This window comes from Sardina pilchardus, chromosome 14 (assembly GCF_963854185.1).
Source record: "Sardina pilchardus chromosome 14, fSarPil1.1, whole genome shotgun sequence".
NCBI classification, from domain to species: domain Eukaryota; kingdom Metazoa; phylum Chordata; class Actinopteri; order Clupeiformes; family Clupeidae; genus Sardina; species Sardina pilchardus.
This window is the reverse complement of record NC_085007.1, coordinates 17904352-17918639: the sequence shown is the minus strand read 5'-3', so window position 1 is coordinate 17918639 and position 14288 is coordinate 17904352. Positions and strand designations below refer to the sequence as shown.

The 14288-nt window shown below is 44.2% G+C and overlaps 1 protein-coding gene across 1 annotated transcript; it reads left to right on the top strand.

The window, feature by feature from the left end:
• Positions 1–155: 155 nt before the first annotated feature.
• On the top strand, positions 156–3317 carry snx18b (sorting nexin 18b). Its single transcript, XM_062554476.1, has 2 exons — positions 156–1851; positions 3087–3317. The coding sequence occupies exons 1-2, from the start codon at positions 405–407 to the stop codon at positions 3314–3316; spliced, it is 1677 nt and encodes a 558-aa protein (XP_062410460.1). The 5' UTR covers positions 156–404; the 3' UTR covers position 3317.
• The last annotated feature ends 10971 nt before the right edge of the window (positions 3318–14288 follow it).

The window sequence follows — 14288 nt, the reverse complement described above, 5'->3', positions numbered from 1 at the left end:
AAAACGTATGAGGGACATCATGCATTTCCCTGTACATCAAAATGTCACTTCTGTCCAGAAAAAAAGAGTAGGCCTATTCTCAGTTTAATTGTTCCGATTGGCTCCACCCACGATTTGTCGGGCTAGTTAGAATACGTATGACTGATACTGTTGCCGTTCCGAAGCATCTGGAACTCGAGTCCGAACGCCTGGCCTCAGCAAAATTCTTTGGACATACCCCAAACTTCATAAGGATTTGAATAATTCATTTTTGGCTGACTTTCTTCACTCCATTGACAGCAAAGAGGACAAAAAACAACTTACACGAAGCGGAATACGCTGTATGGTACGTGGGTTGTAAGGTACTGTTACGAGTGTTGTTCAGAGCCTGTTCGCCACGGTTCTGCCCGTCTGCGGCTTATATTATGGCGCTCAGAGCGAAAGCGTTGTATGATTTCAATGCCGAAAACCCAGGGGAGATATCAGTACGAGAAAATGAACTTTTAACTTTATACAGCGAAGAAGTAATCGAAGGATGGTTAGAGGGAACGAATGGCAGGGGGGAGACCGGACTTTTCCCAGCCTCATACGTGGAAATTCTGAATAGTCATCTCGACGCAAATATTTCGCAGAACAACAACGGCACATCTGGAGATGGGTATTATGGAAACCATTCCACAAGTAGCCACGAAAGTCACCCCGTGGAAGTCCCGAAAACTTCCACCCCCACTCATTCTGCTTACCCTGCACAAGTACATCAGAGGCACAGTTATCAAACAAGTCAAGGAAGCGACGACGATTGGGATGATGACTGGGATGACAGCTCAACAGTGGCAGATGAACCATCCAGTAGCCAGAATAAAGATGGACAGTCTGGGTACTCAATAAATACCTCTCCGCGGTCGCATCAGCAAAAAGGCTCTGCAACGGTGGGAAGAAATCTCAACAGATTTTCAACTTTTGTGAAATCTGGTGGAGAGGCATTCCTATTGGGTGAAGCAGCTGGATTTGTCAAAGATGGTGACAAGATCTTTGTTGTCATGGGAGATTGTGGCCCAGAGTGGCAAGAGAACCCTTACCCCTTTGGATGCTCCATCGATGACCCCACAAAGCAGACCAAATTTAAAGGAATGAAAAGTTATATGTCTTACAAGCTCACTCCAAACCACACTCAAAGCCAGGTACAGAGGAGGTATAAACACTTTGACTGGCTGTATGCACGACTGGTCGAAAAGTTTCCTGTCATCTCAGTCCCTCATCTGCCCGAGAAGCAAGCCACAGGCCGGTTTGAGGAGGACTTCATTTCAAAGCGGCGGAAAGGCCTCATATGGTGGATGAATCACATGACGAGTCACCCAGTCTTGTCCCGGTGTGATGTCTTCCAGCATTTCCTCACCTGCAGCAGCACGGACGAAAAGGCCTGGAAGCAAGGCAAAAGAAAGGCAGAGAAAGACGACATGGTTGGTGCCAACTTCTTCCTCACCATCAGTCCGCCCGCAGCGCCCCTTGATCTGCAGGAGGTGGAGAGCAAGGTGGAGGTGTTCAAGTCGTTCACCAAAAAGATGGATGAAAACCTCATCCAGGTCAACGTCACCATCAACGAATTTGCTAGGAAACAGATCACTGGGTTCAAAAAGGAGTACCAAAGAGTTGGCCAGTCTTTCCGACTGCTCGGTCAAGCATTTGAACTGGACCAGCAGCCTTATTCTGTGCCTCTGAATCAAGCCATTGCATTCACAGGCGAGGCTTATGAGACCATTGGAGACTATTTTGCAGACCAGCCTCGTCAGGATATTGACCCTATCTCAGACCTTTTAGCCATTTATCAAGGACACCTCACCAACTTCCCTGACATCATCCATGTCCAGAAAGGTTGGCCTGTGTTTTTATCTCTCGTAATGAAACCTCAGATACAGTATGCTGGTTTGAAGCCGGCCATGATACAAGACTCAGGGTTTGTTTGATCTGTGAGCATGTTGTTAGATACGCATGTGTTGCATGTTGTAAAATTGTGAATGAAAAGTGACGTTACTATGTAATTAAGCTTTCTGACCAAAGCTGTAGTCATAATACATCCCAATAAAGTAACTCTGGGACATAGCAATTAAAATGATTGAGCTTCTCAGACACAGAATGAAACAGAAGTTGAAGTGGCAGGGGGTAGGGGGTGGGGGGCTGGTGATCTGTCCTTTGGAGAAAGAGGGTGCTGGGCCAGGCTTTCCTGTGTTGCCGTGGAGACATGTGGCATCCAGTGTGGAATGGAGCTAGCCCAGTGTCAAATTCCTCTCCTCAGGGGAGGGGGAGGTAGACTCCTCAGTCCTTCCAGATTTCCTCTGCCTATATCTCAAACACCGTTGTATGGATGCCCTGTCCACAATCTTGTGCAGTTATTGTACTGTTGTTATAGAACATATACTCTGTCCGTAGAACTTTTCCAAGCTGTATGATGTCTTAGAGTCGGATTATTCACTATCTCAAGTAAACAATTTTATATCTAACTAGTGACATGCTTTTGGCTGGGCTGTGAAGAACTGCTGCATTGAAACAACTAAACCTTAGAGGAACAAATGTTTGCAAACAGACAACGACAAGGGCACATTTTGTAACTACTAATAGAACTGAACACTAGCTTCCCAATGACTTCCCTATGCTTTAGTGCAAGTTGTGTCTTGGAGTGCTGTTTAGCCTGAATACCTAAGGTTGGTAAGCTGTAAATCATGGGCTTTAAGGCTCTGGAGTTGCATTTATACATGCCTTAAGCGGGTCACAGGGCCTGTTCAGCACAATTTCCAGGCAGAGCAAGAGCAAGACATAAATGCATACAAACCTGCTTTCATGGAAAAGTACAGTATATAACTGTCGTGTGTAATGTGACATATTTGTAAAATGACCAACTGGGTTTCTGAATGCACGTCTGAGGAAAGGTCACATGTAATGGTGAACTGATGAGTTTGGGTGCGTGTGATCTAGTGTGTGGACAAATTGGCCCATTCATTCAATCTCACGATCAGAGTGAAGAGGGGTTTCCAAATTACCATATACAGAGCCACATTCTAATCCCATTTCTTTTCCCCCCACCCTGCCACTTTTCCCCGGCCATCCCTCAGGAGCACTTACCAAGGTGAAGGAGTGCCAGCACGGCACGGCGGACGGCGGCGTGAGCGAACGCTGCAACATCATCTCCTGTGCCACGCTGGCCGAGATCCAGCACTTCCACCGCACGCGCGTGCGCGACTTCAAGGGCCAAATGCAGCACTACCTGCAGCAGCAGATCGGCTTCTTCCAGAGGATCACCGGCAAGCTCGAGGAGGCCCTCCACATGTATGACCAGGCCTAGCTGTCCACTGGAGGGGGGTTGGGAGGTGTGTGGGGGGGGGGGGGGGGCACTGGAAGCCTAGGACGCAATGGTGGGTGGGTACACACGCCAGTATGACACCATTCTAAAGAGCTGGACGCCATTGAGGCCAGCGTGAACAGGAGAATAAAGTGTACAGACGGCCCACAATCTGTCAGGGAGATATTGACTGATGGATATTGACTGATGGAATAAGTAATCGAATATGTGGGGCCACAGTGGTACGAGCCACCAAGAGTACATTACTCTCCAGGGTAGGCTATGTTGAGTACTCCCTAGCATGTAGATTCATTTAGTTTTGTTTACTAATGTTGCTCTTGCATAAAAGTTAACCATGATTTCCTTCTAACTCAGAGACATTTTCTCAAAGCCAAGATGATTGATTTGACATTCGAAAGGACATTACTGGTATCAATTCACATGTCTTAATCCTTACTCCACACTGTCATACTTTGGCCTTTAATTGTTTGAATGTACTTATGTCCAAGACGTCTACCAGTTGCACAGGTGAGATTTAGAATATCCCATTTTGTATTCTTGATACAGATTCTTGTGAGTGGGCAGTGATATAGAATGAAGACTGTAAGGATTCACTATATATCTTTATATGCCACAGATTATGGGAACGCAGAGTGAGCACGCATTCCATGTTGATAATCAGTTGGGCACACTGCTGTTCCACTGTTGGCCTTGATGCTCCACTCCACACAAACACACTCACACACACACACACACACACACACACACACACACACACACACACAGACACACACACACACACACAAGAACACAATCACAAATGGATAGTGAAAGAGAAAATACGTAGTTTTCATCTTTTAATGTATGCTGTGCGATATGCAACGCTGTTTGGAGCTACTCCTAACTTTATTGTGTTGGACATTTATTATGAACTAGAAATGTATTGGAACATGCAAACATACTTCATGGAAGTTTCCACAGGCAATCCTCTGACCTACAGAAATGAACCTTGGCTCTGGTGATAACTACATTTCCCACTGCAACCAAAGGACATTGTACCCGTAGGCCTAAAGGATCACGTACTGAGGAGGTTACTCAACACCTCCTTCCATTATTTAGATCTTATTCCCTTTTCCATTCCTAGTTACAAAAATCTCTATTAAAAGAGTGTCTATCGCCTACCAGCCATTTTAACTTTGCAGTGTTTTGCAATCACTTCCCCCTCCCCCCTTTCATAACTTGTTACGGAATTCAATGTTGGCACGAGTATGAATGCAGCCTTAGTTCATTTCAAATGACATTTAAGTGCATAATGAAATTAAACAGTGAAACGGAGAAGAACCTGATTAAGAGTGGCATTCTTTGCACAATGTCTGCACCAGGCTTGTGGAGAGCTGAATTCAGCTGTTTTTTTTGCAAGGCTCTGAGTCTGCACTGGGGTTTGCCTTATCTGTGCGAGGGGGGAAAACAACTCCACTACGCAGAGTGAATCCAGAAGCTATCCTCGCCCTTGCAGATGAATTATTTATCAGCGCTAAAGTTAGCCTTTATTTCCACTCACTGACAGACAAGCCATCAAACCTTTTAACCAAGGGCAGCAGCACCTGAAAAACGTCCAGCACAGATCAAATCGACCCTTTACTATGGCAACAGGTACTTATCTGAAAAACATTGCCTTTTGTTTTATAAAAAACTATGACTAATCTTACTGTATATGCCAGAGTTTTAAGCAGGGCTTCGCCTGCATATGCTTCATGTTTAAAGAGAACTCCGAACCTAAAGTAGCACAGTAGATGAAAGCCAAAAAGCAAAACAACAGTTTTAACAGTGCGTGAGGTGTATGCAAAAATGTGGAACAAAATGTTGCCAAAAACTAATTGTCTTTTCCACTTCGCTGATTTTGAGAGAGGAACTAACATGATATTTGACAGCAGCACACATTTCCACAAACCAACACCATCGAGCACCTTTAACTGATGCAGTATGCTGTACAGGCCTTCTTCACAGAGGCCTCTAGTGTTACAATCACAATGCCTCATTAAGTCAGAGAAGGCAGCAAGCGGGTGAATTAGAGTGCTAGAACTGTGCCCAGGGTCGCACCAGGAGCCCTCTATTCGTTTTATACGCCCCATCAGTATTCTGCCTTTACAGAAAGGCACAGGATTATGGGCAGAGGGCACTCTGAGGAGCAGGCGCAGGCCGCAAGGTTTTTTTTCTGTATCGTTGAAAAAAAAAGAGGTAGCCTGATGTTAGTAATGTAATTTCCCATAGGGCCTACAACAAACTAGACCAGACAATATAGATTTTAAACAAGTGTTTTTTTTTAATAATAACAGAAATGTATGCCATTTAAAATGACATGACAGTGACATGGTTGATCTTGGCTCAAGGAGCAGGGGGGACATATACACATACAGTATTATACACTTGACACATACTCATACACACATGCAGAGTGCTTTGGAAGAATGATTTTCATACATTGGTCCACTGACTGGTATTTGGTTGAAAATAAAGAGAGACTAAAAGTTGAACTGAAACTGGAACAGATGAACACAAAACAGATTTTGGGTGAGGTGGGTGTTGACACTCAAGTTAAACCTTGGGGAGCAGACTGATCTCAAAATTGCACAAATACCATGGCAACACCATCGACACATACTGTCCGCCTGAAACAAATTCCGTGACAATTTGAACTTGGGTTATGGCAGTGTAGTTGTTGTATTACATTACGTTTCAATAGTTTTAGATTATACATTTTAACATTGAACTTGTTAGCCCTCGGCACCTATTCTCTGAGGACTGATCTCTTTCGAATTTGAAACAAAGAAAACACCCAAGTATTGCTGGTATGTGGCAGCAAAGAGAGAATTCTTGGAAAATCTGTTAATGATTTCAGTTTTCTGAAATGCCTCATCCATCCCTTATAAATATTAAAGAGCAGTGCAATTAATTAATGTATTACTTAGCACACACAAAACAATCCACGAGTCTTTGTTGATATATGCATATAACAAATTGTGTGAAGCAATAGTTTTGTCTGGTCTTGTAAAACTAGGCGAGTGCATTGGTCCTCACATTCCTAAACCATGAGACAACAGAAGCACTCCTCCCAGAGGGTATATGGCAACAGTACAACTGCATTTATTTTGTTTGAAAAAAACAAAACAAAACAAAAGCTGCACTATAGGGCTTTATGAAATAGAATGTGGATTGTGTTTTGTACAAGCTCATTAGGGCTTCTCTTTCTCCAAAAATGCAGAGTGGGAGAGTGTAACCTTCAGTGACCTCAATTACATGCATGGGTTAAAATCATGGGAGTATCTTAGATAAGACAACATTAGTATGTGAGAAAGATATGGAAGGTCTCACTGAACAAAACATTAAAGTATGACCACAGTTCAGGTACTGTCGCTGAGATTTCTCTTCATCGCTCATGAAAACAAACTAGCACCAGAACAGACACAAATATCATGGGCAAGAAATATCAAACTCTTTGGCAAGAAATTACAAAAAAACTGAACTCATTCAAACTAAAGCCCAATGGCTTTTTGAGAATTCAATTTCTTGTTGAAAAAAATGTGTTGTCCTCAGGGTCATACCAAGGGCTGTTGCAGTCTTTGGAAGAAACTACATGTACAGAGCCCACATCTGGGTTTACTTCCAACCGAGCTGAGGTACTTAGACTCTTTTGAATCCAAACTGGTCAAACCCAGTACTGACTTTGTCCAAGTGTGGGAGCATTGGCTTGCTCCTCTAGAATGATCTCGGGCTCCATTGGAGTCACAGGAGTCACAGGGGTCCAAGCGCAGAGAATGTAAGGAGTGTCGAGGGGGCTCATGCCCGCCACGATCGCGTCTCCATGCACCCCGTCCAGCATGGGGTTGTCCGGACATCTCACGGGCGTGACCACCACCGACGGAACAGCAACGCTCCTCTCCGGAGTGCCCAGGCAAGGACTTCTCGACGGGGGTTGTTCGTTCGTCTGCCTCACCGCCGACAGCTCCTGGATCATGTTGTGCCGAGCTCGCTTCTCCCGGCGTTGCCGGAAGACCAGGATCAGTATGATGAGGATGACGATGAGGAAGAGGCAGGCGAGGAAGGGCAGGATGATCAGGAGCGGGTCAGACGCGGGCCTTGGCATGGACTCGACCCACACGGGGACGTTCTGTAGCGTTATGGGCTGTTTTCCAGATGCAGTTTTGGATGTGTTAGCAGGCTTGCCATGGTTGCCATGACCTCCTGAACGATTCCGGCCTTTGTGTTTGTGTTTGTGCTTATGTGGTCTCAGTGAATCCTGGTGTTCCCTGCCAGGCCGTGGATGCAGAGGAGATCCAGAATGGATGGTGTTGTTGAGTAACGTTGACTGATTAGTATCGGAAGAGTCATCTGTGATGACAGGCATTCCCGTCAAAGGATTGTATGGCACAACGGTGAACATGAATTCACCTCGGGCTGGTTGGACATTTTTGGCCTTCAGAAGAAACTCAAAGGAGTCCTTTAGATGGTGAATTTTGGTCATGTTACTAAGAGTCAAGTTGTATTCAAGGCCAGTTATGTTTGCGCTCTCCTCAATGGCTACTCTGCCTTGGACCACATCCTGAAAAGTGAAAGACTTCACAACAAAAGACTTCTCACCAAACTTTACCAGCCTGCCGTGCTTTGGAGGGGAGATTATATCAAAAAATGGGTCGCTGCGACTCAAGGCCGCTAACTCACTAGCGTCTATAACGTTTCTCCTCAGCTTCACTGCGATGCCACTTGGAACGCGCACGTTGCGGCTCATTCGGATCAGGGGACTGACTGTAATATTGACCCGCTCATCCGTCAAGTTGACCTCACCGGCAGAGACAGTAAACTCAAAGCTGTCCTGAGGTGAGGTCATCTCAGTCATGTGGTAGGACAGTTTTGCTAATCGCAGGTCCTCTTGGTCAAACTGTACCACCTGTTTGCTATCTTTGCGAATGCTGCCATAAAGTGGCTGCTGTGTTACTTGGTAATTAATGTTTGCGCTTCTCTTATTAGTTCTGGCAGCCAGATGCTTAGAGGTCAACGCAACGATGGCCTGGCCCTGCCTGATTGTGAGGCCTGTGTTGTTTACCAAGGTTATGGTGGCCGGCTCTACTTCCACTCTCAGGAGCGCGTGTAATGGTTGGTGCACTCCATCGGTCACGCTGAAGTTGTACACTCCGGGACCGAGTTCTCCATCATGGACTAAATAAACTTGTCCTTTGTTAACATCACCCTGGGTGAAAGCTAGAACTGTTTCGTTTTGTCTGTTCCTCAAGACCAGGAAGACGTTGTCAGGCCTGCTCAGTACTGTATAAAGAATGCCCTCTGGGAGGGTGTCTGGATCCTCTACTTGGAGGTTTTCAGGGGTTAAGGTGACTGTGTCTCCAGTTGCCACCTTCAAAAGAGGAGCCAGTGTCTTAATCACAGGTGGTTGGTCATTGACAGGTGTTACGGTGATGCTGAAGGACTCCGACACCACTTCGTTCCGCACCTGGGGTCGCTGGACATTCGTACTATTCCGATTCAACCAAACATCGAAGGAGAAATAGTCATTCCCGTTCTCTGAATCATCGTGTATGTATGTTATTCCATCCTGGTCAATGGTGTTCTGGGAGAAGTCAGCTTTCTCATTTGTCAAGTTCTGGTCTCCCACAGAAATCACTCCATAGCTGGGTAGAGATGTCACTCTGTACCACACCTCATAAGTGTGGTTCCCTCGTGTCTTAACCTTCTTCATCAAGTTTGAGGCGTCAAGTTTGGACTTATCTATCACAACCTTCCCACCTTCTGCCACTACAGCACCTGAATGTCAAACAAAGACATTGTTGGTTCATTATGTAGAGAAACAGCTTATTTTTAAATATATTTTACATTGCGGATGTGCTGTTTGAGCAAACATACCTGTGTTAGCAAGAAGAATACTTCCTTGCTCTGGACCAGCATTGTCATATGAGATGTCTATGGTGAAGATATGTGGTGGAAGAGAGGAAGGGGAGGAATGGACGGTAAAGGCGAAGGAGTCTTTGGCTGCCCAACCAACAGCATCAGTGTCAGTTTGCTCATAACAGAGTATCTCTTCATTCACCTGCAAACATGATAACAGGGTGATATAATATAATGATGGGCACACGGTTTAAAGGTCAGTCCAATAATTATGTTTCAGGATGTTATCAAAACCGAAACTGCGGTTCATATCACTGCTTGCATTGTCTATACTATACTCCATACACAGACATGGTCATGGTTCCACACACTCAACACAACACAGCACTCCAGATCTGGCAAGGTCGATATGTCCGATAACAGAACTGGGCTGATGCGTTTTAGACTCCGCTAAAGGTCTGAGTTAATCGTGGTGTAGCGTAGCATTTCTCACATAAATTAGAACCAGCTGGTTTGATTAGCCGTGCAAGTGATATCTTTCTGTCTCTTCATACCATGTAATAATGACCAAAAACTGTTCTCCTTTTAGTACATAACATATAACATAAAATAAAATCACTCAACCCAAAACTATTTGCAATAGACAATGTTTGTTGTATGGCAACCATTACATGTTCCACTACAACTGAATTACTCCTATATTTTGCATCATATCTCCTGAACTAAACATGGTATCTCAGAGGAAGTGTACAAATGTCTACATTCAAGTAGCCTAAATTATCTATAAGTGAACACACACACACACAAACACACACACACACACACACACACACACACACACACACACACACACACACACACACACACACACACTCACACACACACACACATACTGTACACACACCATGTTTTGAGTAAAGGAAGAGATTTGCTCTGTGACGTTATCTTCAGTCAGCCTGACCAATCGGCCCAGCTTTGGTGGATGAATCACTGTGAAGATGATGGCACGGTTCCCAGTGATGTCACTGAAGTCATTGGTCACCACCAGCAAATTATCGTCAGTAATGGCCTTCAAAGTGCCTGGGTGGAGGGGGGAAAAGAAGGCTGGTGTTGAAGTGATCCCATTATCTGTGCTAATTCTTCAGAAACAGCAGTTTAGTTGCTAAATGTGGTTAGTGTCTCACGCTCTGAAGTCTCTTAAAGACACAGTCCACGATTCTAATCACATACACCGTGAAATTCCGCAAACTGCTTATAGTTGTCTAACGTCTCTCCAGTCCACTCAAAAAACTTCACACACTGTCCTCCTGGCTATGTAAATATCAAACAAACAAAGTGGCTCAGGCCACAAGTAGAAACAGTCCCTGTACAGACTCCAGAAGATTGCATCTTTAACCTTGTTATGAGTAGAATTTCCTTTAATTTACAGTTGATAAGTGCCATAACATAACACACAGTTTACTCAGTAATCAGTTCAGATACGGCTGGAATGTTGGCATCAAATGGCAAGTCTACTTCTTTTGATGCTAGTGAGATGACAGGACCATATCTTAATTTTATGGTGCAGAGCTGGCAACCATAAAATAAAGATATGATGGCTATTATGACAGTGAGTGGAGAGGTTTGAATGGTCAGTTTACCTGGGAAAACTTTCAGGATCAAGTTCCTCTCCAGGCTAAGAACAAGGGTACGTGCCACAGTAGAAAAGGTCTCTCTTTCAGCAAAATTCAGTCCATCATTGACTTGGAAGTGAAATCCGCCAGACAGAGCACCTAAAAGAAAATGGCAAATACAAGTTACTGTTGCTTATACTTTTAATATATATATATATATATATTTCAGCACCTACAAGAAACAACACAATGATGACCGATATGGAGTGTAAACGCACCACCGTGGATAAACACGAGCTGGTTGGTCAAGATGTGTGCCTGTGTAAAGTTCAGGACGGGTCGTGAGGGGGCATTTTTCAGGGCCAGATGTCCATTAGTGGGAGGGGTCACAATGAACTCCAGTTGATCTGGAGGAGAGTCTTTGTCCTCAGCGTTGAGGTCATCCACTGTAATTTCTGTGACAGAGCCAACCCACACCTGAGGAATATGAACAAAGACAGGAAGGAAGAATGACAGAGAGGGAGAGAGGGAGAGAGAGAGAGAGAGAGAGAGAGAGAGAGAGAGAGAGAGAGAGAGAGAAAGAGAGAAAATCAGCCTAATCATTGCAATCAAACATGTGCTAAAATAGGTTTCCCTGTAAATTCACAATCTAAATTGAAATGAGCAAGCAACTGCAAAAGCTTTTTTGTATAAGAGAATATACCAGTGATTTGGGGATGATGGCAATTACCTTTTGTGCCCCCTGGTGGTTACAAAGTTTACTGAATTTGCGTTTGAGCCAAATGTGACAGACATGTTGCTTTTTAATATGGTTGGCTGGCTCTGTTCTCGGAATATCATTCTGTGGAAATGGTCATTTGAAAAATGTTTCTGTGTTTGCATAGAAAGAGATTTCCAGATATGGTTACCTGGATATGCTCCAGTAATTTGACATATTTTGCTTTATACTAGTCAATATGGCATGTCTGACTGTGGGCTTTCTATCTAACCTTATTTATGCAACATTTGTTCCTTCTCGTCATACTAAAGGAAAACAGATGTGGAGAATAACAATAATGACATAATAATAACATCACCTTGGCAGTCTTTTAGTGACAGTCAATTGTATGGCTCACAGAGCAAAAATATAATTTCCATGATTTGCTCAAGAATGTCAAACAAATGTGGTTTTTTTTTTTGGTGACTTGTCAGAAAGATTCCATAACACAGATGGCACCAGTATGGCCACACATTTATGCCCTTAACCCTAGGGCATAAAAGAAAGCTCACCTTTAGAATCCTGTTTACTGTGATAGTCGGAGTTTCGTCGTTAACAGGGGTCACGTTAACAAACACAACAGAGGGCAAGCTGTACCTCCTGAGGACGGTGTCATTGGCAATCAGTGTAAAATTATCAGCCAGAGACTCACTCCCATCATGGACATAGTGAATGAAGCCTTGCTCGGCCTGTACAAAAATATTCAGAACAGCATTAAAAGCAGAGAGATTTATATCTCTGGAAATGGAGTGGAAATTTGAGTGAAATCCAACAAATGCACAACTTCAGCGTCAGCAACATTCTTATAAAACTAAAGTAGACTGTGCAACTTGAGAGAGGTTACAGATATGATTCAAGGTAAAGTTATGAGGCCTAATTCAAAATAGCACAAAGAATGACAAAGTTTATATTGCCATGCAGATAATGCACATGTGATGTGTGACAATGTTTACATTTGAATGGTTTGAGAGAAATCACCTGTAATCTAGTGAAAACAGGGATAGAAACCCCTGGGAACCGCGAGTTCTCAATACGGCCATTGCGCGGCTCTTCGGTCACCTGATAAAAGAAATTGATCCCTGCAAATTGGCGGTTGGTGACTTGCATGACATTCTTGGTCAGGGCCCTGGACGACCCCTCTTTCAGGGTCACATTGGTGACCTGCAGCGGAATGTACTGAGGAATGACATCCATGGTGACCATGATGTCACTGACCCGCGTCAGCCCATTACTGACGTCTAATAGGAAGGTGTCAGCTGTGTGGTCTGAGCCCACGTGGACATACTGGACGAGGCCGTCGTTGATGTCCTGCTGGGAGAAGCTCTGAATGGGCTTCTCCATCGTCCCCTGATACGGTTTGTCCATTCCTGCGGATCTGCGCAGGAAGCCATAGGAGGGGGCCTTCTTCACTGAATACACGATCTCAGAGGGTGTGCTGTCCTTGTGGGTCACCTGCAGACACAGCAGCGGAAAATGTTTTTAGGTTGTCCATACCTTTCACGCTCACATCGCCTACAACAGCAAATTATGTTCAACATTAAGGACTTATATATCTATGTAATTATTCCTTAGTTTTGTGCTTTTGTCCAAAGCAATTTACCGGCATAAATTATTGCATGTCTTTGTGGAGTAACCTAGGGTTAAGCGCCTTCCTCAAGGGCACACAAGTGGCAGTCGATATATCATATCCAATATATCAGCCCTCTAATTATACCAATATATCAGTTGCTAAGATAAAGACGTCATCAGGCTCTACTCTAAACAGCCACTGAGAGAGCAAACAAGTGAATGCTATGTAACCCATGTACGATGTGTGACCTGTGATCGCTGTGTAAACCCCTAAACTTTGTGTAAACCTGTGAACTGATACGACTGAACAACAATCCTTTCATAGCGCCATCTGTGGGTTTGGAGTTACCAAGTGCTGTTTCAGCATCTAAGGAGGGGTATAAATACTGTTGCTCGCGAGTGTGATCGTGCAATTTTACTCAGGCTTTGCGCTCTGGAGACATTGAACAGATTTTGCATGGAACTTTTCTGCCTACTTTTTGGGGATACGTTTTTGACTCCAACACTTATAATGGTGTATTTTTATTATGTTGTGGACAAGATATTCAGACTGAAAATCTGACACAACAGTAGAGAATGAATGAACTAACCTCAAGATCTTTCTGTCTGATCTTCACAGGTTTCTTTTCTTCCACCACGATGGGGATGTTCTGAATGATTTTCGGGGACTCCTGGTGGCTTTCAAGGAACACTTTCAGGACAACGCTTGCATCTACCTTCAGCCCTTTTGCCCTAATGGTGAAGTTAAAGAAGTCCAAAAGATTCATGCCATCGTCGTGCCGATATATTACACGCCCAGCACTGATGTCTTGCCGAGTAAATGTCTTCTTTGCTGTACCATTGCACATGAGATTCCCATGACGCGGGGGAAGGAAGACCTCAAAGCCCACTTCCTGATCTTCTCGAATGTCCATATTGCTGCTGATGCTGAGGTTTGCTGAGGTCAAGACTACTTCCTTTCCCTTCTGTACCATCAGTCCTGTGTTGTTTTCCACTTTAAGGTATGGGTCCTGAGCCATGACCTCCAATATGGTGGATGTGTAGTGCCTTCCATCTGATACAAAGAGGACAAAACGGCCATAGCTTGCCCCGTTGTGGACAAATAAAATGATCTTATCCTCCAAATCCTTCTGACGGAACT

Coding starts and splice junctions, on each gene's coding strand:
- snx18b (XM_062554476.1), top strand. CDS start 405: ATGGCGCTCAGAGCGAAAGCGTTGTATGATTTCAATGCCGAAAACCCA. Junction 1,852..3,086: donor CATCATCCATGTCCAGAAAG/GTTGGCCTGTGT, acceptor GCCATCCCTCAG/GAGCACTTACCAAGGTGAAG.